General features: G+C 43.8%; 1 protein-coding gene across 18 annotated transcripts in view; it reads left to right on the top strand.

Annotated features, from left to right (window-relative positions):
* The window catches only part of KLHL13 (kelch like family member 13), an 86573-nt gene that overhangs the window by 44207 nt on the left and 18421 nt on the right, over positions 1-23945 (top strand). For 17 of the 18 annotated variants that reach the window (XM_054213946.1, XM_054213936.1, XM_054213940.1 and 14 more), the window contains 2 exons: positions 21666-21807; positions 23564-23696. In XM_054213946.1, the coding sequence (XP_054069921.1) occupies positions 21666-21807; positions 23564-23696 (275 nt within the window). Of the gene's footprint in view, positions 1-7329; positions 7695-21665; positions 21808-23563; positions 23697-23945 lie in introns of those variants that run through there. The other variant, XM_054213938.1, reaches the window with a different exon arrangement.

Consider the following 23945-nt stretch of genomic DNA (forward strand, 5'->3'; position numbering starts at 1 on the left):
CAGAACTGCGCTGGTTTCGCTCGGTTCCTCTTCAGGCAGAGACTTGCTTTCCCTTCGTTTGGGTGTGAATATTTTCATGATACATGGTCAAAGAAATTGTATTAATTAACTGACACATATATAGGCAGGACTGTCAACACCATCTTTTAGTTATTCTTGTCAGTAATTGGAACAACTGCAGTTTAATAGATTGAAAAGCCAGAGGTGGAGGGAGGAGAAGCACCCCTGTGCTGGGGAAGGAGGTGAATAGAAAAGCCAATTAAACTATTGTGCTGCCCGTGTTTTAGGGATCCTGAAGAGAAATGTTGCGCATCCTTATTTGCTCCTGTTCAGTTTCTAGACTTGTGCCTTTACAGCCATATTTAAAACGCTGAGATGATTTAATTTGTTGAATGTTGAAATGATTGTTGCATTTCAGCTCCATGGCTTTGTGAATATGTTACTGGATTTGGGGGGGGTTCTGCTTTATGTCCCTCTGTGTCGACGGGGTCCTGCGCAGAGGTGCACGTCGGGCAGCCGCTGCCAGGCTTGGAGATGCTGAAGGTCAGAGCGATTCCTTCTGCTGCGAAACAGTTCCATTGGAGAGAGCTTTGCTACTGCTGACATCGTAAACCAGAGATTTTATCCCATAGTAGCAACATCTGTCCAACTTAAAATGGGAACTTGGCTTTGGATCAATGAGTTTTTAGAACATCGGTGTTGGGGAAAAAAAATCTCAGGAGTCTGAAGATGCTTACTGGTACTGATTCCTCCATGTTAACCTGTTTTCTGTCTCATTGAGCCTGGCATCTTTTCTTATACGAACGTGCCTATCAGTAGGAAAAAGTCTAATGTTAGAAAACATAAGAATTCTCCTGGAGAAGCTGGTGAATCATGGCATAGACAAGTGTACTCTTCTCTGGGTTAAAAACTGGCTGGATGGCCATGCCCAGAGAGTTGTGATTAATGGGGTGAAATCCTCTTGGCGGCCGGTCACCAGTGGTGTCCCTCGGGGCTCAGTTTTGGGGCCACTTTTGTTTAATATCTTTATCGATGATCTGGATGAGGGGATTGAGTGCACCCTCAGTAAGTTTGCAGATGACACCAAACTAGGTGGGAGTGTTGATCTGCTTGAGGGTAGGAAGGCTCTACAGAGGGACCCGGACAGGCTGGATCGATGGGCCAAGGCCAACTGTATGAGGTTTAATAAGGCCAAGTGCCGGGTCCTGCATTTCGGTCACAACAACCCCAAGCAACGCTACGGGCTTGGGGCAGAGTGGCTGGAAAGCTGCCTGGCAGAAAAGGACCTGGGGGTGCTGGTGGACGGCCAGCTTAACGTGAGCCAGGAGTGTGCCCAGGTGGCCAAGAAGGCCAACAGCATTCTGTCTTGTATCAGGAATAGAGTGGCCAGCAGGACTAGGGAAGTGATGGTGCCTCTGTACTCAGCACTGGTGAGGCCTCACCTCAAGTCCTGTGTTCAGTTCTGGGCCCCTCTGTCCAAGAGGGACATTTTGGTGCTGGAGCGTGTCCAGAGGAGAGCTACCAGGCTGGTGAGGGGTCTGGAGACCAGGTCATATGAGGAGAGGCTGAGGGAGCTGGGCATGTTTAGTCTGGAGAAGAGGAGGCTGAGGGGAGACCTCATTGCCCTCTGCAACTACCTGAAAGGAGGTGGGAGAGAGGTGGGTGTTGGCCTCTTCTCCCAGGTCAATAACGACAGGACCAGAGGAAATGGTCTGAAGCTGCGGCAGGGGAGGTTTAGATTAGATATTAACTGAAAGAGTGGTCAGGCACTGGAACGGCCTGCCCAGGGGGGTGATTGAGTCACCATCCCTAGAGGTGTTTAAGAAACGTCTAGATTTGGCACTTCAGGGCATGCTCTAGTGACAGAGATTGTAGGGGTTCGGGGTTTTTTTTTGTTTGGGGTTTTTTTTTGTGTGTGTATGGTTAGACTCAAAGGTCCTTTCCAACCATGAAGATTCTATGATTCTATAATATTTGTGATGCAGCTATATAGAGCTGTCTGCCTACATCTCTAGATGAAAATGGGAGACATGAATCGCACATCTCTGTAACTTTGAATGTTTTTCTTCTGGTGAGGCTGGCAGAGGCCTGGGGCTCTGGAAGTGCCCAAGACTTTCCAGGTCAGGCCAGAAAGGGTTTGTGAGACTTGAGAAAGTTTCCATGTAGCTTCACCCTGTTGTCACCTAGTGCTTTTGGTTCCTCTGACGTGGAGCAGATGCATAGAAGGAGGAACGTAAAAGCAGCTTGTTGGAGCAGAACAGCAAATCCTTTAACCGCAGCAAATCACTTGGCTGAGCATGTATTTTTCAGTTTTGTTTTTAACAACTTAAGGGCTGAAAAAAGAAGTTAAACCTAATTTGTGCAAACCGGTGAAAATCCATTGGCATGTCTAGAAGTTAACTTTTACTCTGCTTAGTTTTCCCCCAAAAATTCGTGTGGGAAGGCTAAGAAGAAATATGTTCAGACTAGTAGTTTGATGTTGCCATGGGCTCTGATACATCTTCCTGCTCGTGACTTTTTCTTCTTTGAACAACCGTCAGGGGAAGCCCTATGGGAAATGCAGAGATGGTTTTAAAGCTTTATTGGAAGTATACATGCCTGTTATTGAGAAACCCATGACAATTTATTGTCATTCAGACCCCTCCCCACCCCGGGAAGGGGAATTGGGAAAAACAAGGAAACACGAGGGTGGAAATACAAACAGATTAAATAGAGTAAGACTAGATAATTAACATTAATAACACTAAAGAACCAGTATTGATCCCGATACCAATGTACAACACACAAGGACTGTCCCCAGCCCATTCCCTAGCAGAAGCCGGTCACTCCCCGCAGGGACAGCCAATGTGGGACCCTGCGAGTGCTGCGGCTGCGGGAGGAAGGGAAGGGCTCAGAGCTCCGGCACTGGGGCAAGGAGTGCTCAGGATGGCAGCCAGCAAGGGAGAGAGAAACTCCTCAGCAGACTTTCTAATGTCTATTGGATGTGCTGTTCATGGTATGAAATAACCCTGTTGGCAGCTTGGGGCAAGTGCCCGGGTCTCGCTCCTCCTCGTCCCCGCACCTGGGGAGCTCAGAAACACGGAGACCTTGAAACCTGCACCCCAGAGCTGTCTGTAAAGTAAATATTGTCACAAATTCAGACACTGGAGTCTTCTGAAAGTGCAGTTTTTCCAGGCATTAGAATAGAGCTTACTGAAAAGTAAAAGTACTTGAAAGAGAAGTTTATCAATCATGTGTCTCCCAAACCAGGACATTTCTGCTAGAACTGTGGCCGTGCGGGACTATGGGAGGAGAACATGTATTTTATAAGGCAGGTGACAGGCGGCAGAGGCATACGTGTGGACAGTGGGTATGTACCAGACAAGGTGGCGGCAGCTTGGTGTTCAAGTCATACAAGGGAAAGAAGAGGCTCTCGGAGAAAAAGGAGGAGAAGCAGGAGGGGAGGGTTCAGCTGCTTTCCCCAACAAAGGGGGATCTGAGGCACCGGGATGGGCTCCCTCATGTGGGGCTCAGTGGAGCAGAGCCGGGCTGTGCCCGCCTTGGGGGCAGCCCTTCCTGGTCGTCAGCAGTCAAGAAGGACGTGGGGTGGAGGGAGAGGGCTCAGAAAGTCCGGGCACCTTTTGTGCTCTCCTCTGGAGCTATTTTCTGTGCTACCCAACTGCAGCTCCTGGCCTCCCTGGCAGCGTGGGGCTGCCATGGCATTGAATAGAGCATGGCTGCAGGTGGAGGGAGGTCATCCTCCCCCTCTGCTCTGCCCTGGGGAGGCCACATCTGGAGTGCTGTGTCCAGTTCTGGGCTCCCCGGTTCAAGAGGGACAGGGAACTGCTGGAGAGGGGACAGCAAAGGGCTACCAAGGTGATGAAGGGATGGAGCACCTCTCTGCTGAGGAAAGGCTGAGAGCCCTGGGGCTGTTCAGCTGGAGAAGAGAAGGCTGAGAGGGGATCTCACCAATGCTCAGCAATATCTACAGAGTGGGTGTCAGGAGGATGGGGCCAGTCTCTTTTCAGTGGTGCCCAGGGACAGGACAAGAGGTAACGGGCACAAACTTGAGCATAGGAAGTTCCACCTCAAGATGAGGAGGAACTTCTTTCCTGTGAGGGTGGCAGAGCCCTGGCACAGGCTGCCCAGAGAGGTGGTGGAGTCTCCGTCTCTGGAGACATTCCAAACCCGCCTGGAGGTGTTCCTGTGCCACCTGCTGTGGGTGACCCTGCTCTGGCAGGGGGTTGGACCGGATCATCTCCAGAGGTCCCTTCCAACCTCTACAATTCTGTGATAAATGGTAGAAGGTTTTAATCTTGATTGTGAACTTGCTTGTGGGAAAATACAGAAAAGCTCCCTGAATGGTCCCCAGAAGCTGTTTAACCTGTGCCAGTTAGCATAGGTCTTCAGCATTTAAAGGGTTTTAAACTTAAAAGCAGATGTCCAGTTTGGAGCTCCAGTTTGGAGCGTTTTCATAGCACTTGTCCAGGAGTAGCTGTGTCCTGGGCCAGGAGGATTCTGCAGAGAGCTGTAGTGCTGCTTTTGTCCCTCAGTCCCAGTTAATGGGGGATGAGTGGCAAAGCGATGTCATGTGAGGACAGAAAACGTCATACGTTTAGTGGGCCCTCCAAGGGGATCAGGTTATTTTTCCCGTATTTTTAAATGTGTAACTAAACTGTTATTTTGAAGTCTTAATTAAAGTAACAGAATAAGATACTGTGATTTTCTGTTTTCTCAGGAATAGTTTATGTAAAGCGTCGAATACATTTAGGCAATCTTTTCCCTGGGAACACGCAACTGATTTGCCACTGTCAGGAAGAAAATGGTATTTGATTTATTTTTTTTTTCTTCTCATGTGTGGATAGGTGATTCATTTCTCACATGGTTCTTCTTTTGCAAGTGAAAAGCTTTCGCCTATTTTTAGAGTACCTGGCCCTGCGACTTCCTTCGATTCCCTGTTTTGTCGGTTGGCTGCTTGATCGAGTAGTGTGTGCTGGGCACCAGGAGGAGATGAAGCTGGGCAGTGCCAGGGATTCATATGTTTTAAAAAAAATAAGGTTCCTGCCACTGGGTTTTCTGTAAAAGCTTTAATTAGGTTGCTTGCAAATTAAATGAAAAATAAGTGGGAATAGAAGCAGCCACAGGAGAGTAGGTGTTTAGGCGCTGAAGGATATTTTTGGGGCCAGAAGTGGGCAGGAACTCCGCTTTCTGGGCACGCATCGATTGACTTTAATTACCCAGTAGTGCTTGAGAATGACTAGTGGTGGCTTGAATTGGCGTTTATTTTACTGGACAAAAGGGGATTTTAAGCGTTCCTTTTGAAGAAGTGGCCCACTGATTGTCCTTAGCCTCGTTCTTTTATATTAGTAATGCTGCTGGTAATAAATGGGAGGTGCCGTCAGCTGCTGGGGGTGGGCAGGGCAGGGGGGCGGGGGCTGTAAAGGTGGTGAGGGGGGGACTGGCAGTGTTGGCTTGCTGTGTTTTTGAGGCAGTTTCTGTGTGATGGTGAACGCAAAAGCATTTGAGTGTATGAATCAAAAATAGTGGTATTTTCAGTCATGGTTATATTAGTTGCTGTCTAGTGTCTCTTTCCACTTACCTCTGAGGCCTTGGGCGCAGAGAAGGTGGGAGCTGGTGCTGGCGCCAAGGAGGTGGCTGAGGCCGCGCGCGGCGTTGGCTGTGTGTGCAGGCCAGCCTGGCCGCCGGCGTGCAAATGCATACGTTCTTTTAGTAAAAGACTTCTTTACACTAAAAGTGCATATTTTCTCTCTGCAGGAGTAGTGTATGTTAACACTTAAAGCATACAACCACTGTTGCCCTACACGGCAAATGCCTGTTCAGTGTTCAAGGAGCAGTTTCTGGGAAATTTGTTGCCTGTGTTAACGCTGCTCGTGTGTAGTGTGGAACTCCTTCAAAGGAGTGGGAGAGAGCACCCCAGTTGTTTGTTAAAAGTGTGCATCTGGTTTTCAATTAGTCCTCAGCTCTCATCATCCTGGGTTATTTCGGTTCCTTGCCTGTGGTTATGGTAACAGCTTCAAATGCCCCAAACTATTTTTGGCAAACGTTTTCAATAACAATGATCAGAAGCGGCCATTATTCCCCAGTGATTTAGTCCCCAAAATAAACTTAATCGATGTAGGTTTCACCATTACGAAGATCCTATCAGAGTGTTATTAAATGTTATTGAAATGCTTAAATTTATAGAAATTCTGATGCTGGTTCTGTTCTTTATTGCTGAATAGCGTGACAGGGTGTGGGCTTTTTTTGTGATAGAATTAAGCTGTCCTGATGAAGAGAAAAATTGTCGTGCGGTACAAAGGCTATCCTGAGATCTGTAGAACAAACATCTAAAACAGTGTTGTTCTGGTAATACATTAAAAGTTATTTTTTTTTAATATTTTTTTTTTCTTGCAAGGAGGGTCAATGTAGTTGAAGCCCTGCCTTCTCTTCCCTAGAAGCCTGCTCTGCCTGTGCGCGCATGCTGTTAAATTCTGCGTTCCTGTTCCGTGGCTTGCCTGGCGCGCTCCCGGCCGCCAGCCCGGGCAGGTCACTGGGGGGGTCCCCAGGGGGGTCCCCGGTGGCTCCTGCGTGGCTGCAGCTGCTGCGGGGTTGGGGCAGCGGAGAGCTGCTGGGGGGGCGGCCGGGACTGGGTTGTTGATCGTGTCCCTCCGAGGACTGCGATTAGCAGCGTGCTACTCTCTGCTGCTCTGCTGCGGGAGACAGAGTGGTATTTGCGTTCCCATAGCATGTTGTAAAATGCATGAGATTTTGCTCATCCTCCTTGGAAATGAGAATAGGAAAATGAGAGCATCCCGAATCGGAAACTAATAGAAGAGCCTGCAGAAACCTGCGGCAATTTATGCTTTATTTTGCCTTCCTAGCTGTGGATTAGAAGGACTGATTTTTGCGATGGGCTTTTTCCATAATGGCATTCGTGTATTGTTTGGTCAGAGCTCGCACAGGAGGAAAACAGGCTGCTGAATTTAGTCACTGATCTCTATTAGCCGTGGCCTAAGGCTATGCTGAGATTTATATCCCATTTGTATTGTTGCAGCTCAAAAGAAGAATGTTCAGAGGATGACAAGTGTATTCTGAGTAGGTACGTTGTTTCATTTTCGTATGAAACCCATTTTTTTTTTTTCCTGCTTCCATTGGTCAGAAATGAGGTTAATAGGAAGAGAATATTGTGCAGTGCTGCAGTGTCCCTCTTAAGGTAGAACAATAGCATCAGAAACAGTTCTTTAAAAACTAGCTGTTTTTATTAAATAAAGCTGCATTGTGCTGGTGTGCACAGTGCAGTCTTTTTCTCTCTCTCTCTATTTTTTTTTTTTTTTTAAACCATATACTGCAGTCAGCGCTTCCTTAACGAGGTGGCACTATTGTTGAGTGAGAAGGATAGAATCATCATACTGCTTTAGGGGACAGCAGGATTTAAAAGGAGATGCCTTCCAGCCCTGTTTTACAGATTGGAAGCACCGGTTTAAGGGCATTGGCAGAATCATTTCCTCGTTGCGAGCAGCAGCCACTGCTGTGGCAGTAGCGTGTGGAATGGAAGTCCTAGTTGGTAGTCTGTTATGGAAACGCTGTTTACTGTTATTGTAGTACCGTGGTGACAACATGCCATTGAAATGGAAAACGAGTTCTCCTGCTATCTGGAAATTCCCAGTTCCTGTGCTTAAAACATCCAGGTCATCGCCACTTTCTCCAGCATACATGTAAGTGAGAGAAATGAGGATAATAAGGTGGGATTGCTTTCGTGAGACTACCCTGTGGCAAAATACCCTGTTATGTATTAAATGACATTGGCACTCGCAATTTTACCTTGTTTTCTCTGTAGACCCCCAGATTTTATCCTGGATGTTTCATGATGGATGTTGTGTCGAGTCTTTCCCTCTTTGTTGAAACATAGAGAAATTGTGCAGATTAAGCCATATTCGTAATGATATAGTATCTGTTCGTTTGAAAAGTTCGTGTTGCTGTTAATTTGTGGCGCTGATGTTGAATTGCCAAGTTAAGCTTTGAGGCAGGCTGTCTTTGTAGTGTACACGCTAACATTTCTCCTCCTGACTATTGCGCCTGGGAATGAAACATGGAATCACCTGCTGTATTGTCCTGCACTCGGGTTTGTGTGAGTTCTCCTCCGGAAGAAATCGTCTTGCTCTGCTCGTGTTTGATTCTTGAAAGTCTTAGCCTTCATGCAAATTGGATGTCTTTTTACAAAGTTATGATAAACGCTTGAAACATAAATATAAATCATTCATAGCTGAGCACTTGTGTAGTTAGGCAGTTTGTCCGTGTAAAGTAGCTTCACGTTAAAGACTATTTTAATACACATGGAAACAATATGCCTTTGTCTTGCCAAACCTCGACGGAGCTTTTGTTCACCTTTTGTTGCTGTGAGTTCTGTGTTAGCATTTACAGGTGGCTTTTTTCCACCCCCCCATGAAATAAAGCTGAGCATAGGCTACTGAATGGCTTCTGCCTGTATTTAAGGGAGCAGCTCCTTTGAAAATGAGGAAGAGTTGCTTTAAAATGCACAAGTAGCAGCGTAGATGACTTCCCTGTCTGTAATTACTTTACAAAAGTATTCCAGCCTAATATCTGCAATATTAGTACTTGGAAGCTTGGGTTGCCTTTTTGCAGACAGGCTCTTGCTGCAGCTGCTGTAGGGACATGCTGTAAGAAATAAGTATTTACGAGTCCTCTAAATGTCGGGTTTTTTGGCTGTTGCGGAGAATTGCACCGCTCAGCATCGGAGCTGAAGCAATCCGGCGCCGTGCGCGTGGGCACTATTGTTCTCGGGGAAGAAGGCTGGGGTTGCAGGGGCGAACCTGGGCTGGGCAGCCTCCAACCGGGAGATGAATTTTCAGGGAAGTGGCTTCAGCCTTTTCACTCACTGGATGCATCACCTATGGTGAAGGCTACCAGAAATAAGCTATTTCCGATAAATTGCTACTTTTTAACCAAAAAAAATTACTAAATACAAAAGGAAGTATAATGATTAAAAAAAAAAGAGTTGTGAGACTTCTGAACCTATTTCAGGAAGATGCTGGTTTTGGTGTTGTATGGTCTGTTTTTCTTTTTTAAACTGTAGTACATAAAAAATGTGAGAAAAATCAGCAATAGCCTACTCTGATCTATCTGCCGATGAAACTGAGCATTTCTTTTGTGTGTCGCCTTTAAATTGCTCATCCAGTGCTGTGTATGCTCCGGCTTTTACGATGGGGATGGTGTAGCTGATTATCTCGGTGTGTTGAAAGTATGAGAACAGGTTTAGTGACCGTGCCTACCTACGCGATGCCGAGATTATCTGGAGCATGAGAAATATGTGATCGGCAGCCCTAATTATCTCTTTATTCTGAGTCAGTGTATCCCAGTGTTTATGGAGATGTTTCTTCACTGGCACACAGTCCTGACATTAGCAGGACTTTCAAATCTAATGTTAAAATTATTCGTATAGTGTATTATAAAGAATGAGAAACATCACAAAATGGCACCTATTTGATTATGCAGTATATATCAACTGATAAAAAAACCCTTCTAGTTTAGGTTGACCAGTAAAATAAGTGCTGGGATTAATTATTTTTATTGCAGAGATTACAGTAAGTTTGCTACTGTTTGATGTGGTCTGATGTTTTTCACGTATTAATAAGTTTTCTTTCACAACTAGTACTCTGCACCCTGGCAAAAAGCTCACGTTTCAAGCAAAAGATTCAGGAATAAGTGGCTTGTGAAACGAAACATGTATTGATGTGAAATAAATGACCACAAACCTCTTGAATTCACAGATGAACACTTCAATACTTGGTATTTTGGACCTGAAATATATAGAGGTAGAATTGAGTTTTTAGTCCCTTTCATACTTGATATAAATATTATACAATAGGTTTGTAATGTAATTTGGAATATAAAGTAGGGAGGTCTTAAAGGTGATTATTTATTTTTTTTGGGGTACTTAAAATGAAATTCCAATTTTTCAGTTTTTTTCAGTAAAGTTGACCTTTAACTTTAAAAGCTTCCCCCTGCTTATGATTTACAAGTAACTCACCTACAGGTTAACCTGATTGTCAGGGCGCACAGATGTTATTAGTGCTTTAATTGGTCTGTGTGCCAGGTGCCGGAGCTCTGCCACAGTTTCCTTGGATGGAAGTGCCAGGGTGGGCAGTACCGGCACCTTCGGCTTCTTGGATGAAGCAGGTGCCGATGGACGAGGTGCCGCTGTGAAGCAGTGAGATGTGCTGCGGGCTGTGCCACCAGCCGAGGTGACACCAGGCAGCTCAGCTGTCCTCTGCACTTGAAAAGCTTGCTGTAGCTCCTGAGGTGGGGAATGCGTCCAGAGAGCTCGTCCCAGGGAGTTCTCTGCTGCAGGAAACACGCCTGAAATAATGGACCTGCTGAAGCTGAGCTGATGACTTCGCAGGAGAAGACGTGGTTCCGTTATTGGGACGTCTGCTGCGTTCGCTGGGTCCGGTGCTGCCTTTCTGGCGATGGGCAGGAGTGGTAGGGTTCGTTGTCTATTGGCTGGTAGTTTGTTTCCCACCAGTTATTTATTAGGGATGTTTTCAGGATACCCTGACTGCAAGAGGTAACTTCACGTCATAGGGAGGGCGAAGATCCCTCTGAAGGGGACTGGAGACATCCCCTGGCTTCTGGTGGAACTGGTCCAAAGGAGCTTGAGCTGTCCCCCAGGCCGATGGAGAGATCCAGTGACACTGCACAGGGAAATGAGAGCGGATTAGATGGAAGCACTGGCGTGTGACCGGTATCTTCAGGTGTGATGTAACCTGGCTTCGTGCGTGAGGCAGGAACGTGCCGATACGTGTGTGTGCACGTGCTTTCTCAGCCTGCTTTACGTTTTCTTCCACGACACTTACGGCGCTGGAGTCTAAAATACAGATTCATTTTGTCAAAATGAGTGTGAAAGCCACTTTGTGCTCCGCTCGTGAAATCCCATTTGTATTTGCGGTTGTGTTGACTATGTGGGGACCGACCCAGGTTACAATAGGTGACGTGGGCAGGTCAGGCTTCCCTTTCAGCAAGGGAATTGGAGGGAAGGACAAAATGAACAATGCTGGGTTGGAAAAGCGGTGTTCCCTGGCATCGTAGCTGCGTATTGATGGCCACACATTAAAAGCAAACAAAAGGCAGTGACTGCATGAGCAGAGGTTAAGAATTGGAGCTCTGCTGCAGAGAGCTGAGGAACCGTTCTGAATTTGGTTGCATAGAACAGCTTTGGGGTGTAAAGGAATATGCATACCAGTTATTGCTCACGGGCCACATCATCTCATACGTTAAGAACTAAGAGGAGAATTCTTTCTTATTCACACAGGCAATGTCCTTCCTGTTGTTTTCTGAAGTTGCACACATCTTCCGTTAACGTGAATGGAAGAAACGTTTGTGGAAACTCTGGAGATGAAAGTATCATGATGGACATCTCCAAAGAATTCAATAAAGCAAGGATACTGTTTTCAAAAATACTACAATATGTAATAGCATACTTATTATATAGCCTATGTCATGTAAGAGTGATTGTTAGCTGTTTTCTGAAAAGTTAAATGTTAAGTGTTTTTAGTCTCCAACACGCCATGTTTAAAAATAAGTAAAATAAAAAAAATTCTTAATGCAGAATAATCTGTTTGTAAACTTAGCGCCTTCTCTCCTTTTACATGGAATAGTGTGTTGATACTTTAAATGGAAACCATTCTTTGCATGTGTTTTCATAAAGAACTGACTAATGTTCGGAGAAAGAAACAAATATATCGCTATCAAAGAATTTGCAATGCAGCCTGACTATCCCGAGACATGTGGCTGTGAAATTTGTCCGATAGAAAACGCTTTGCAGTAATGGAAATCATTTACTGTGCAGAAAAGCAGAATGCATTCTTAATACTCTGGAGTAATTAGCATTAGTTTTAGCTGCTTATATAGGTTCTATAGGTTAATGCTTTTGTGTCTTCTTTCAAATCTCTGATTTGTTCTATAGCGAGCTCTTTGAGTTGATGCCATACAATGATGTATACTTAAACGGGAGAAGGTGCGGATGCGTAATTCATCTGACCATCCGTCTTAGTTCTGTTTTGTGAGACCACCCGATGTCTCTGCTCTGGTCATTTTTTAATAAAATCAAGCCTTTTGTTGGGCCCTTGAGCATTTGACAGACCACGTGGTATTCACACCAAACCAGGCTCACCTGTCTGGCAACGTTTCCCTTTTAAGCAATTGTTTCCCGGATATTTCAAATTTCAACACGTTGAAAGTCAATGTGCGTGTCACCTCAAGTATTTTTTAAGCTAATCTGACAATGGGTGCAAAGAGATGAATTGGGCGCGTGGGGAATAGAAGGGGTTTGTGTCTTATAAATAGAAGACTGGTTTTCATCCCAGAAATTTTATATGTCGAGTTCTCATTGGCGCCTCTTGATCTTACCCTTGCTTTTTAAATAGGTATTTCAACAGATTTTTCTAAGTTCAAAATGTGAGATTTCATTGCAGTAATAAACGGGCAAAACCAGGGGAAACAACCCAAACCTGGTTGTCGTGAAGTCTCCCAGTGCTAGTGGTTTTCCTGGGCAGACCTTTGCGGATAATGCTGTGGGTTTACAGGCCCTCGGAATTACATTCTCCTCCCCATGTAGCGTCATGTTGCAATACTGACACTATGTTGGGACGTGCTAAAGCATCTTCACTGAATTGTCTTGAGTATGTCGCTCAGCTGATTCTGCCAGGATGTCACTTCTGCCAGTTTGTCATTTTTGCCATGATTTCCTTGTTATTGTGGAAAAATCTCGTTGTCAGATCGCTTGCTACTCACTGGCTTTTCTAGTGTTACGCAGTATTTTCTGTTGAAGTTTGGATGGTGGTATCTATGGATTTTCATAAAGTAGTTGGTGAATATTGGGGTTTTAAAATAACAGTCACTTGTTCGAAATGGTAATAGTGGGAATTGCAGTGTAATAACGTGTAGCTATAACACTAAAGTGGAAGTGCACATCTATATTATTGCTGTAATATTTTGTCCAGCAGTGACTGAGATTGTTGCAACATCTAAGTTGCAGAAATGTGTTTTTTTTTTCATGCGATGGACGAGTCACCCACACCTGTTACTTGGAATGATTTAAACTGTTTAGCATGTAGGGGAAGAATAGTTTACGATTTAAAGTTATTAATGCCCCCTTACGTTCTCCCCAGGAGACTGTAATAAAGGACTGCGAAAACACCAGGGAGAAGTGACGTGGCAAGAGGAACAGGCGAGCAGGCCCGGGCAGCAGCCAGAGCAGGGGTTAATTCCCAAACCCGAATCTCTCTTGCTGGCGTTTAAGCTATCAGAATCATTCTGTACAGTAAGGGGAAAAAAGCCACACTCTGGAAAGGAGTTATTCCTAAATCCGGTTGAGGGATACAGTGGGATGTGTATTCTGTGAGTGAATCTTGGCTGTGCAGGTGCCACCTTAGACATATATAGCTTTTTGTCTCTGAGGAACCACTCTGCAAACTTAACAATTTCTATGTGGATGAAGACTAACTTTAAAGACACATAAGGTAGAGCCTGTAATGCGCTGGTGCGTGCAAAGTGTTTGTCTTAAGTGTTTTGCAATGTATTCAGTATTCAGCTGCCGAGCTAAAATTATGGCTCGCCTTTTGAACACTTAAAAAGAAATATAAAAGGCGGAGAATAGGATGTGCTGTGTCAGTCCAGCCTAGACTGTGAAACCTGAGTGACTGTTGTGGTTTACCTTTTTGAACATCAAGGAAATAAAGTAGTTCTGCTTCTGCAGAAAAGCTACAAAGCGTGTGTATTTGCTTTGCTTTTTCTGTGCTTAACAGTAGGAATCAATAGGCTAACACCAACTTTGGCAAAAAGTCATTAGAGAACCGTTTCTAATTTAGCATCGTTAAACAATCTGAGTCTGCAAATTTAAGCTACAAATGGCTCAATGAATGTAAACCCTTTGTCAAATAGATAAATGTGGATGTGATGCTAAGGCTCCCAAAGAGACCAAATACTGTTAGGAATAAAAGCTTTATAGCAGTGACTGAGCCAAATATTGCTTTGTTTCTGTGGAAAACAAATTTGAATTAACCAGTGGGCTATAATTATGCTGCAAACAGCTTGAGACCTCTGGTAGTTTAGTTGTTTAAGAAGGAGGTTTGAGGAGGATATGTTCTCTGTGTGTATCCTTGGGGAAATGGCGCTGGAGCGGTGGTTGGTGTTGCGCAGTCCTGCTGGCTTTGTGGGCCCTCCTTTTGCGCCGGCTTTGGTCACAGTGGGATACTGCTAGGAAAGGGTACACGAAGGTTCAAGTGATGTTGGGAATATCCTCATTTCTGTGTTTTGCTCCTTTCCACCGAGATCTGTTGGCCTTTGGAACAGTGATCGTGTCTTCAGTCAGCTGAGTGTCTCTCGTGGCCTCCATCGTTTCTGTCGGTGGCATGGGCTTGCACGCTTGGGCAGAATCGCTTGGTCAAGACAGTGATTTGAAACAGTGATTGAAAACTTTGCTTCTAGAATAGCTTAAGTAGGTTACCTTGAGCCTGACAGGTTGAACAAGGTTCAGTGTGTCCTTCGTGGATATAAGAATGCCTCTTTGTTTTTTAGTTTACGAAACTGTAAGCTTTGTTTTATGCCTTTCTCCTGGAGCGGAGACTTAGAAGAGCCCAGTATCAAGTTTCTAAACAAATGTTCAAGTGTTCTGCTGTTACTTCTGTATAGATTAGAAGGCTAATCTATAAACAAGGTCAGTTGTAAAAAGTGCGATATTTAAATATCAACATCAGGGCATTGCCCAAGGTGAGCAGCATTTGGCACAGGCTGCCGTAGCTACTTTTGAAAGCTGCACCCATGGCATTTTGAAGAAATGCAGTGACCTGATAAATGCAGAGTGTTTCTAGTTACGTTGTCAGCCTCTGGCTCATCTGTTAAAAATACAGCCTTTAAACTGTTCGGTGAACACAGTGACATCTGAAGCTGACAGCATGGGACGAGTGGTCATAATAAGAAAGAAAAAAACCCCGTGATTTGCAGCGCTGATGCTTTGTGCGTCTCGGGTCATTGCGGTCCTGCCTCCGGCAGCAGCCGGGGTCGGTCCCCGTGTGCCCCCAAAGCAAGAGTTGAAGTTTGCCGAATGCCTCGGTTGGTCTGTTGGGAGAGCAGTTAACTTGCTGTGTCGCCCCATCTGAACAAAAATGCCCTTTTCTCTTTGTTTCTCTTCCAGCTGGAGTCATGGAGCTATTTTAAAATGTAAACATGCATTTCCTAGAGAAACTTTTGGCGGCATTTTTATAAGAAACCATTAACAGATTACAAAACTGGTTAGTTTTACTGGGTTACTGATACCACAAAGGAATTAAGTTAGAAACTCATGTTAAAAAATAAAAAGATGAGGTATTGTTTTAGGGGAGGACAAGTGTAAAAGTAACTCTTTACCAGAATAAAGAATGTCCTGAAGTTGTATGGGTGAAGGTACGGAATGGAAGAAATGTGAAATACCATGATTGTGTAATTTTTTTCAGCTGCATTATATTAATATTTGAATTTCTTAATAGAAGTATGATGAGATTTTCCTTTATGCAATGCTGCCAGGTCGGTTATGCTTATTGAGCTCCTAGGTGGCTGTGTAATTTGTCGGGGAGTTCCTAAATTCATTACTTATGAAGCTGGAACATCTGTTAATAATGAGATGACAGTAAGATAGTCAATACTTAAATTATTTTTTGGCAGACTAAGCATACTAAAATACTTTTTGGCAGATTATGCATACAAAGTAAAGAATTACTCTGTCTAACAGTAAATGAAAGTTTCATTGTATTTCACCGGCCTTTTCGTTAATATGTTCATTAGCAAAATACATGCATAGCTGCATGTAGAGGATAGCCCTGTAATATACCAGATTTTTTTTTGAGAGATCATAAAATAGTAAAGATTTGTCTTGTAATAAGAATATCTTAGTATGAAATTGAAATCCGGTCCTTTGTTTGCTGATAAATGCCAGAGTACTGGCACACGCCAGGAGTGATTTCTGAAGAGGCCGTTTACCAGTGACCAGAACACTTGCAGTCATGGTTCATTGAACAGCGATTTGACAGAGAAAATAAGGTTATAATCCTTTCAAAAACAAGCTATTGAGCTTCACCAAATTAAGAATTCACTGTCTGGCCAGTATGGCTCGGGCAAGCTTTTACTGAGTTATGTAAAGACTGTGGGTTTTAAATAAATCAGAGAACACGCGCTCTAAAATATCTGTAGCTGTAGGCTGATCTCCTGACGTTGTTTTCCAAGACTGTGCACTACGCTCTGACAATTTCAAACAGATCAATGCTTTACTGATGTAAATGAACAAATCCCCAAGAATATTCACAGTTGCCTTGTTTCTCTTGAGTCAGAAATGAGTTCAACTGCTTTGGAAGAAAATGCCGTAACAGAATGTTGTTTTATTCCATTCCTGACACTGAACTGTATGCAAAATGGCAACGCAATATTTGAGTATTTTAGTCGACGGTAAAACTTGTCTTAGTTTCTACAGGTCCTTGCTTCCATGGGTCACGTGGATGCCTCTGGACTCTTCTCACAGGTTAATATTTGCTAAGTGCTTTAGGAAGGCAGTTGCCTCTGTTCACTATGTTGTAATTCCAGCCATTTCCATAATACTCATCGATGTTTGCTGGAAGGTTCCAGTACCTAAAGCATCCTTTGAAGAAGGTGCAGTGGCAGCGGTGCCTCAGCAAGCCCTCGGCGGAGGGCTGGGAGCCCGAGGGCAGCTGCTGGCCCCGGCTCAGCCTCTGTGCTCTGGGCACACCGTCTGGGTGCACGTTTCGGTGCCTCCGTTCAAGTCCCTTCAGTAATTCACTGCAAGGAATCCACGGAGGTTGTGCACGGAACTGGGAGCAGCAATGGACAGAAGTCCTGTAAATACCTGGGTCGCTCTGTGTGTTTTCAACTCGCATGTTTAGCATCCTGAGCTCCTCAATGTTTGTGCCAGCCCCAATAGTCACCTCTGCCGCTTCTCCCTGTGCAGGGCCATCAGTTAAACCTCGGGCTCATGAAGACCCATTGAGATGACTTCCAGTCTTCTCTTCATTAACAGAAGTGAACTGTTCTTCTTGTTGCCCCACCATATTTTGTCCTGCATTGTGACAAGATTTAGGGAACTATATACCTGATAATATTTAAAAGCCACCGAACCTGTATCTTTCAAATGAATGAAATATTAAATAGTACTAGTAAATTACTCCAATTTCAACTCTGTTTTCTCCACCAGGGTGGTCATTAGCTATGGTTTTCCTCTACCTGTGCTATGGAAAAAAAAACCCAAAAAACAAAAAAACAATTGAAACACAAACCCCAAAAACAACACAAAGCCCAAAAGTCAGTGGGGCTTCACATTAGCTTGGCGAGACTCTTGAACTATTGTTCTTTTTTTTTATTATTTCTTTTTTGTAGCTCAGCTTTTGGCTTACAGGCTTCTTTCTAGTTCTAAAGTAATTGCTAATTGCACAAATCGGTCAGGTACCTTTTAGTAGATGAACAAGATTAAAAATCATATCTTTAGAGAGAAAATAAATGAAAGCGAATCTAGTGGGCAGTCTTCTACAGAAAGGAAACTTACTTCTCTCTCTCTAGTGGTGAAAAGCAAAGCTATCTTCCTGCAAAATTGACAGGAAGCTAGGAAATGAAGATATTTAATTAACATCCACGTAATGCGCACTCCATATTTCATCGCTACAAAAACACCAGTTGCAAGTTCTTGGAGAATTAACTTGGAGTCGTGAGAAAAGCGGGTTTGGTTACAGCGGCTGGGGAAAACTGTGCTGTACTTGAAAGAATGGCGTGAGGTTGGACAGACGTCTGGCTGATGGCTTATTCAGTGGGAGCAGCTGATTAACCTCCGGGCCTTTCCCTGATCCCGGCAGTGTGGGAAGTGTCGAGCCACTCCTCTGCCTTGCTGCTGCCGTGTTCCTGCTCATTTCTCATCAAACCCCAGCCTTCCTGTGGTCCTGATCTTCCGTGTCCTCAGCCCCCTCCAGACCGGGCTGTGTGCTGAGCGCGGCATTAGCAGCACACATGGAGCGACTCCTTGAGATTTATCACATTATTATTGCAGTTTTAGCTGTCTCCTCCAACTTTTTTTTTTTTATTTGTTTAACCCTGCTTAAAAATGCCACTGCTGCCCCTCTTGTTTAATGATTTCTATTGATCAGAACAGTAAAATTAATTAGAAAATTAATTCGCTTTCTCCTTTGGTAGTATGCTTAATTGTGATATACTGTACTTACAATAAAGTAAAAAAAAATTGGTATGTTTACCTTAATTTTTATCTAATTAATGATAGTGCTTAGCGGACCTATGTTAATGAACGTAAATAACACCTCCAGTAAGTGTCCAAACAAGACAGATGTACTTACTGTCTTTTTGTTGGGAGCGTGGTCGGATATACAGCATGTTACCCGTCGGTTGTGGGGGTGAGTGGCAGAGCGGTCTCTGATATTCACTTTACAGCCCCCCAAGCAGCAGTCATACTCTGGGTCGTTGAAGGTTTCTTTGCAGGGCAGTATGAAATGACTCTGGCTGTGGTGAGGGTTTGCTGCTGCTTTGTGTGCCGGCATCAGCCCAGCGCCTGAGAGCCGGGCCACTGTCCCTTGGCCGTACAAAGACGGGGTTCTCTCGGTGCCTGAAAGATCAGCGCTGCAACTGGTACAAAGGCAATGACAAACTCATCATTTCTGGTGGCTCTGGGAATGTTCTTTCCCTCTCGGTGAATGTCACAAGGCTGGGATTTGGGGGATCAGTGCACTTCCGTCAGGTCTTACTGCTGACTGGCGTGGTCGCTCCTGCCAGAGCCAGCTCTGGAGGGCCACTTTCTGCATAGTGGGAGAGGGTGCTGGCATCTTCTGAAAGGGTTACACTGGAGGTAAAGAAGGTGGTGGATTTTGGGGAGTTGTTTTTGATATAAAGCAAAAGTCAATACAGGAATGATATAATTTGGTTATCTTTAAATAAGCGTGTTCTCATAGTCATACACAGCCAAGTTAATGTTTGAGACTAGAACTCTAACATTTATATTCTGGTGGATTTTCATAGTGTGGAAGTTGGCAATTTTTAATGTCTAATTCTACATACACGAGAAATAGTGAAAATCTCTTCTGCAGAAGAGCATCAAGTTGTGAGCTGCTGAGCTTGTACGTGTGAGATAGGTTTTGGACAGGTGCTGTTATGTATTGGCAATCAGGTAGGGGAAAGAGCTGCCTGTGGCCACAGCTGGCATGTTGAATTCCTACTTTATTAAGTATTGTGAGCGCTTTGCAATGCCCTGGGTGCTCTCTGCTGGCTGTGCAGTGGTAAGGAGGCGTCCCGTGCTCTCGAGGAGCTCTCGGGACACAGCTTGGGACGTGGTGTGTAACGTGGCCCGTTCAGAGGAACGCTGCCGTTACCTCCGCCAGGCTTGGGGGTCAATGAACCATGGCTGAGGTCTTGGCCTTCATTCCTTAAACCTCCGAATATGCTGGCTGTGGGGAAATGTGTAGCATGGGGGATGTGGCAAATGTGACAAAAGCCCACGCTGAACAGCCAAGAAAATGGCTTCACGTGTACATTTCTTTTCCTGATGATTTTAAGTGATGTATACACCTTCTGTTTTCTTCTGAGTTTAGAAAAAGTCTTTTAAAAGCTCCTTCATACAATGGCTATCTGATCTGACATTTCAGGAAGATCTTTCCAGAGCAAATACAGCCAGGCTCACGCTAGTTGAATCTGCGGTTCCTTCCCACCCACGCTTAAAGTCTCCCCGCATTATATTACATTTCTTCTGAGGAAGACATGCGCGAATTTAGAGACTGGGTGTCCTTTGAAATTATGTTAGACTCTTTCCTTGATGTGACTGTATTAAAACTAAAACAAACAAAGGAAAAAAAAAAAAAAAAACCAAAAAAAACCCCCAAAAAACCAAAAAACCACCCCCAAAACCCCCTAGGACAAAGTGAAGAAAAATCTGCTGTGTCCTGAGCACTGCCTTGGTGCTGAGTTACGTCGCTGTTTGCGTTTGGTGGATGCCAAAGGTAGTTTGGAGAGCACTTTTCTAAGGTACACCCTGTAAAACTTTTTAAAAATTACATTCTGGATTTGTATTATAAAATAGAGATAATTCTGTTTCAAAAACGCCGCAATTCTTGCATGCTGCAGTACGTCCACATTTGTTAAGATTTTCAGGCGTCTGAGTAGGGGGTTGCGGCGTTAGAAGTCAAAGCTATTCAGATGTACTCGTGTTCCTGCAGTCTGTTGTGTCCGTGTGTGTAAAATCTCACCCTTTCAAACCTGTGTGCGCTGTTGAGTGGTGACTTTGCTTTGAATACGTGTTCCTGGCTGCCCTGATGTTCTCCTGGGTTTGAACAAGGGACATCAGTGCTAGCTAGTGTGGGAGTTTCACAAACTGCGCTATGTAGCCCATGTACCCCAGGAAAGCAAGGGTAAATATTCAGGTGGAAAAAAAAAAAAAACAACCACCAAAAAAGCCCCCCAAAACTTTAAAAAAAAAAAAAAATTATGAAAATTCTTTTCCCGCAAATTCCAAATTTGTCCTTACATGGTGATCACAGTCAAAATGTAGCGGGGCGGGGGGAGCGGGAGAGGAGGAATTTAAGCACGTTCTTGTCACTTATTTAAAGTAATTTCTGAAACTAGCTTGGAGGCCAATGTGTTTTACCTGTGTGTTTAAAACTTAGAAAACTTTTTATATCTGAGATTTGCAGCAATTATGCCAAACTGCTATGAATCTTTTTTTGAAACGTGGATTCTTTAGTAATAATGAAGAAGCCCTCATCTGTGGTTTAACAGCTTATGTTTGCTAATTAATGTTGTGTATATATGCATTATACCGCTATGCATGCTGATAGGTAGTATGTTAGATCACGGAAATGACAGGAAGTAGTTATTGTTAATATTTCTGGAGACAAAATTTATTTACATTTTATAATAATTACAGGTTAGGGTGGTTAGAATCTCATATGCATATCTTTTAACGTAAACCTAATTTACATCTCAGGATTAAAATGGAAGGCTAATAATAGTGCAGTAATTCTTTAACCGTTCTACCTGAAATTCGCCCTTCCTATCTAGATTTGGACAGTAATTGCTTGGAATCAAAAACATAAGTATTGACTTCACACTAACAAATCTTAAAATTATGAAGTGGTGGCCTGCAGTAGCAAAATACTGGATGTCATGTCCTAGGGGAGTTCTTCTGGTTGTGGGTTTAGAAGGGAAGTGTAAAGTTACAGCTTGAAACTCCGCTGTGTGTATTTGCTATTATTATGTTCCGACTTGAGCGAGATAACGCAAGCTGTTAAGAATGAAATTACTGGACTTTAATATTACGCTTTGGTTTTCCTTGGCAATCTGGTAAGAAACTGGATGAAACCCCTGCACGCATCCTACAATGCTGGCAGCACACAGAAATAAAGTAGTGTGCAAGTGTCTCAAACAGGGAGGTGGGGGTGGAAGGAAAAGGAAAAATTCATTATCTGAAAAATAAGCTTTTGAAGTTACGCTGTTTTAGAGACTGTTAACGCTTCGCTTTCTTAGATTAGCTGAAGGGGAGCACTAAGGACGTTTCATCCCAGAAGACTCTGGTTTTACTACACAGGAGCAGTGAATGAAAATGAGTTTGGTTTAAGGTTTCTTTGTTCTAATCTTCTTAGATCTCTGGTGGAAGAGGAGGATCCTCATATGAAAGTATCTCTCGGTAGCAGCGATATGGGCGTCTCTGCCCATCTACAGTCTTCTAAGACAGGGACCACAAGATTTTTCACCAGCAATACTCACAGCTCTGTGGTGTTACAGGTAATTAAATATTCTTGTGTCACTGTTGATCTGCACTGAGAGTTTTGCCTGCTCTAAACAATACCTCCACTCAATAGTCTTTATCAGACTAGTAATTCCTAAAAAGCCTCAAAAAAATTCCACATTCGCATGGCGTGCTGCTGATGCCCACAAGCACATGTGGCGTGGAACTCCCTTTCCTGGGAGTTAGAGGTTGGACTTGCAGCCACAGCTTGGAAAAACACCCCGGCCTTTTCCTCGGGTTGCAAGTTAAGTTGTTCTAAATATTTTTCACTATGTCTCTGTAGGTTTTATAGGTATTGTAATCTTGAGACTGTTTCTTTGGCGTGCTTGGAGTTGTCCACTTGCTCTAGGTTTTCTAGCTAAAGTTGGTCAAGGGAAAGATTTCCCTCAATGCAAGACGGAGGTTACTGCCATCAATATAAACTGGTTACCATCCGAAAGAGAAACTTCTTGGACTACGAAGGCTCTCATGTCTGATTTGTGTATTTTGTACTCAAAAAGAGCATCAGTGAAGGAGAGAGATGGGGAGAGCAACAGTGTAAAACACCGACTGCAGAGTTGTGCCTTGCTTATTAGACAAAGACTCTAGCCATCAGTGCACTAGTGGCAAAGGCACTCGCTGTTAATATGGCAAGGGACATAACCGCAGAGAGCGATGCTGGGATTGCTGGGCAAACCGTGCAGAGCTTATCTCCCCTCGTTTCGTTTTTTTTTTTTTTCATCAAAAATTGAGCAAATGGAGAAGTGGAGCAAATGGAGCCTTGTTTGTAGAAACTACAGGCAAGTTGTCCAAGACATCGAAATATGTTAGTTTTATATAAACCTGTATTTGGCTTCTGGTATTCATTGGAGCTAATAACTCATTTTTTCATTTGCCCTCTGTTCTTTTCTGTGCAACAAATTTGAATGTTCATGTCTTACTTACCCTTGCAGTTTTAAAAATACAGCCTTTCTTTAAGATAACCTAAATTTTTAACCATGGAGGCTCGAAATGTTAAATCTATAAAGACAATATTTACGTTCTTGTTAGTACTGGAGATACATCAGACATGCTTGGTTGAAGGAAACAGTTGGATGTTTGAGCTTCTGTTCTGCAGTGCATGAAGGAGGCAAGTATTCCACCTGTCCTCCAGCATCCCCAACCGGGTATAACTCTAGTGGATCTCTAGGATGCTGTTGTAGGTGACTCTTTTTTTATTACAGTTTGCCATTATGGGTAATTTGGAAAAGATCAGATATATAATGTGAGCTTATTTTGGAGTTTTTGCCATGTAAACTTAGATAATAAATTTGATCATCATAGAACCTGGTGACACCTTTCCTTTTAGGCCTCGGTATTTTGCAGCAAAGCACTTAAACTGGTGTGGAACAGAAATATGGCTAGAATGCACGTGTGTCCAAAAAAGAGATCAGTCCCTACCTGAAAAAATTGCTGGAGTATAAGCTAGCGAAACGCTCTCCTTCCTGAAAATAACTTACTTAGTGGAACAAAGCTACTTTCTAAGGCCCAGTGTTCTTTACGTTCGTCATCCATTTCTGAAAAATAATAATTATTCTGCCTGTTTTCCAATTAATAATTATCATTGAATATATTCGAGATCATGGTTGTGATATAAGTTATTTCTTAGTGACTTTTTAGAACTGCAGTACCTATGTAATTAAAAGTAAATAAGTATTGACGTAAACGAAACAGAAGAGATTCCTACTCCTCTCCCACATCAAAGGGATGCTTTGCATTACGCTCTTCTTGCAGGGTTTTGACCAGCTGCGAGTGGAAGGTTTGCTTTGCGACGTGACGCTTGTTCCCGGAGATGGTGACGAGGTGTTTCCTGTTCACAGAGCAATGATGGCTTCTGCCAGCGACTACTTCAAGGCCATGTTCACGGGTGGGTTTTGTTACAGCGATGCGTGATGCTGCCTCCTGCTCGCCATCCTTCGGGTGCTCAATCCCACCGTGAGTGGCGTGTGCCAGTCAGCCCCGGGCCCCAAACCGCTCGGTGTAGTTGTACACTCTCTGCTGTTGCATAGGGGTTTTTAAATTAAACTTCTAGAATTCGATTGTAATTTTGTATGAGTTTATGAAATTATTTCAGCTCACTCAAAACGATCGCATAAACTTACTCGCATGTCTTTTT

The sequence above is a fragment of the Rissa tridactyla genome, chromosome 9 (genome assembly GCF_028500815.1).
Source record: "Rissa tridactyla isolate bRisTri1 chromosome 9, bRisTri1.patW.cur.20221130, whole genome shotgun sequence".
Taxonomy (NCBI): Eukaryota; Metazoa; Chordata; class Aves; order Charadriiformes; family Laridae; genus Rissa; species Rissa tridactyla.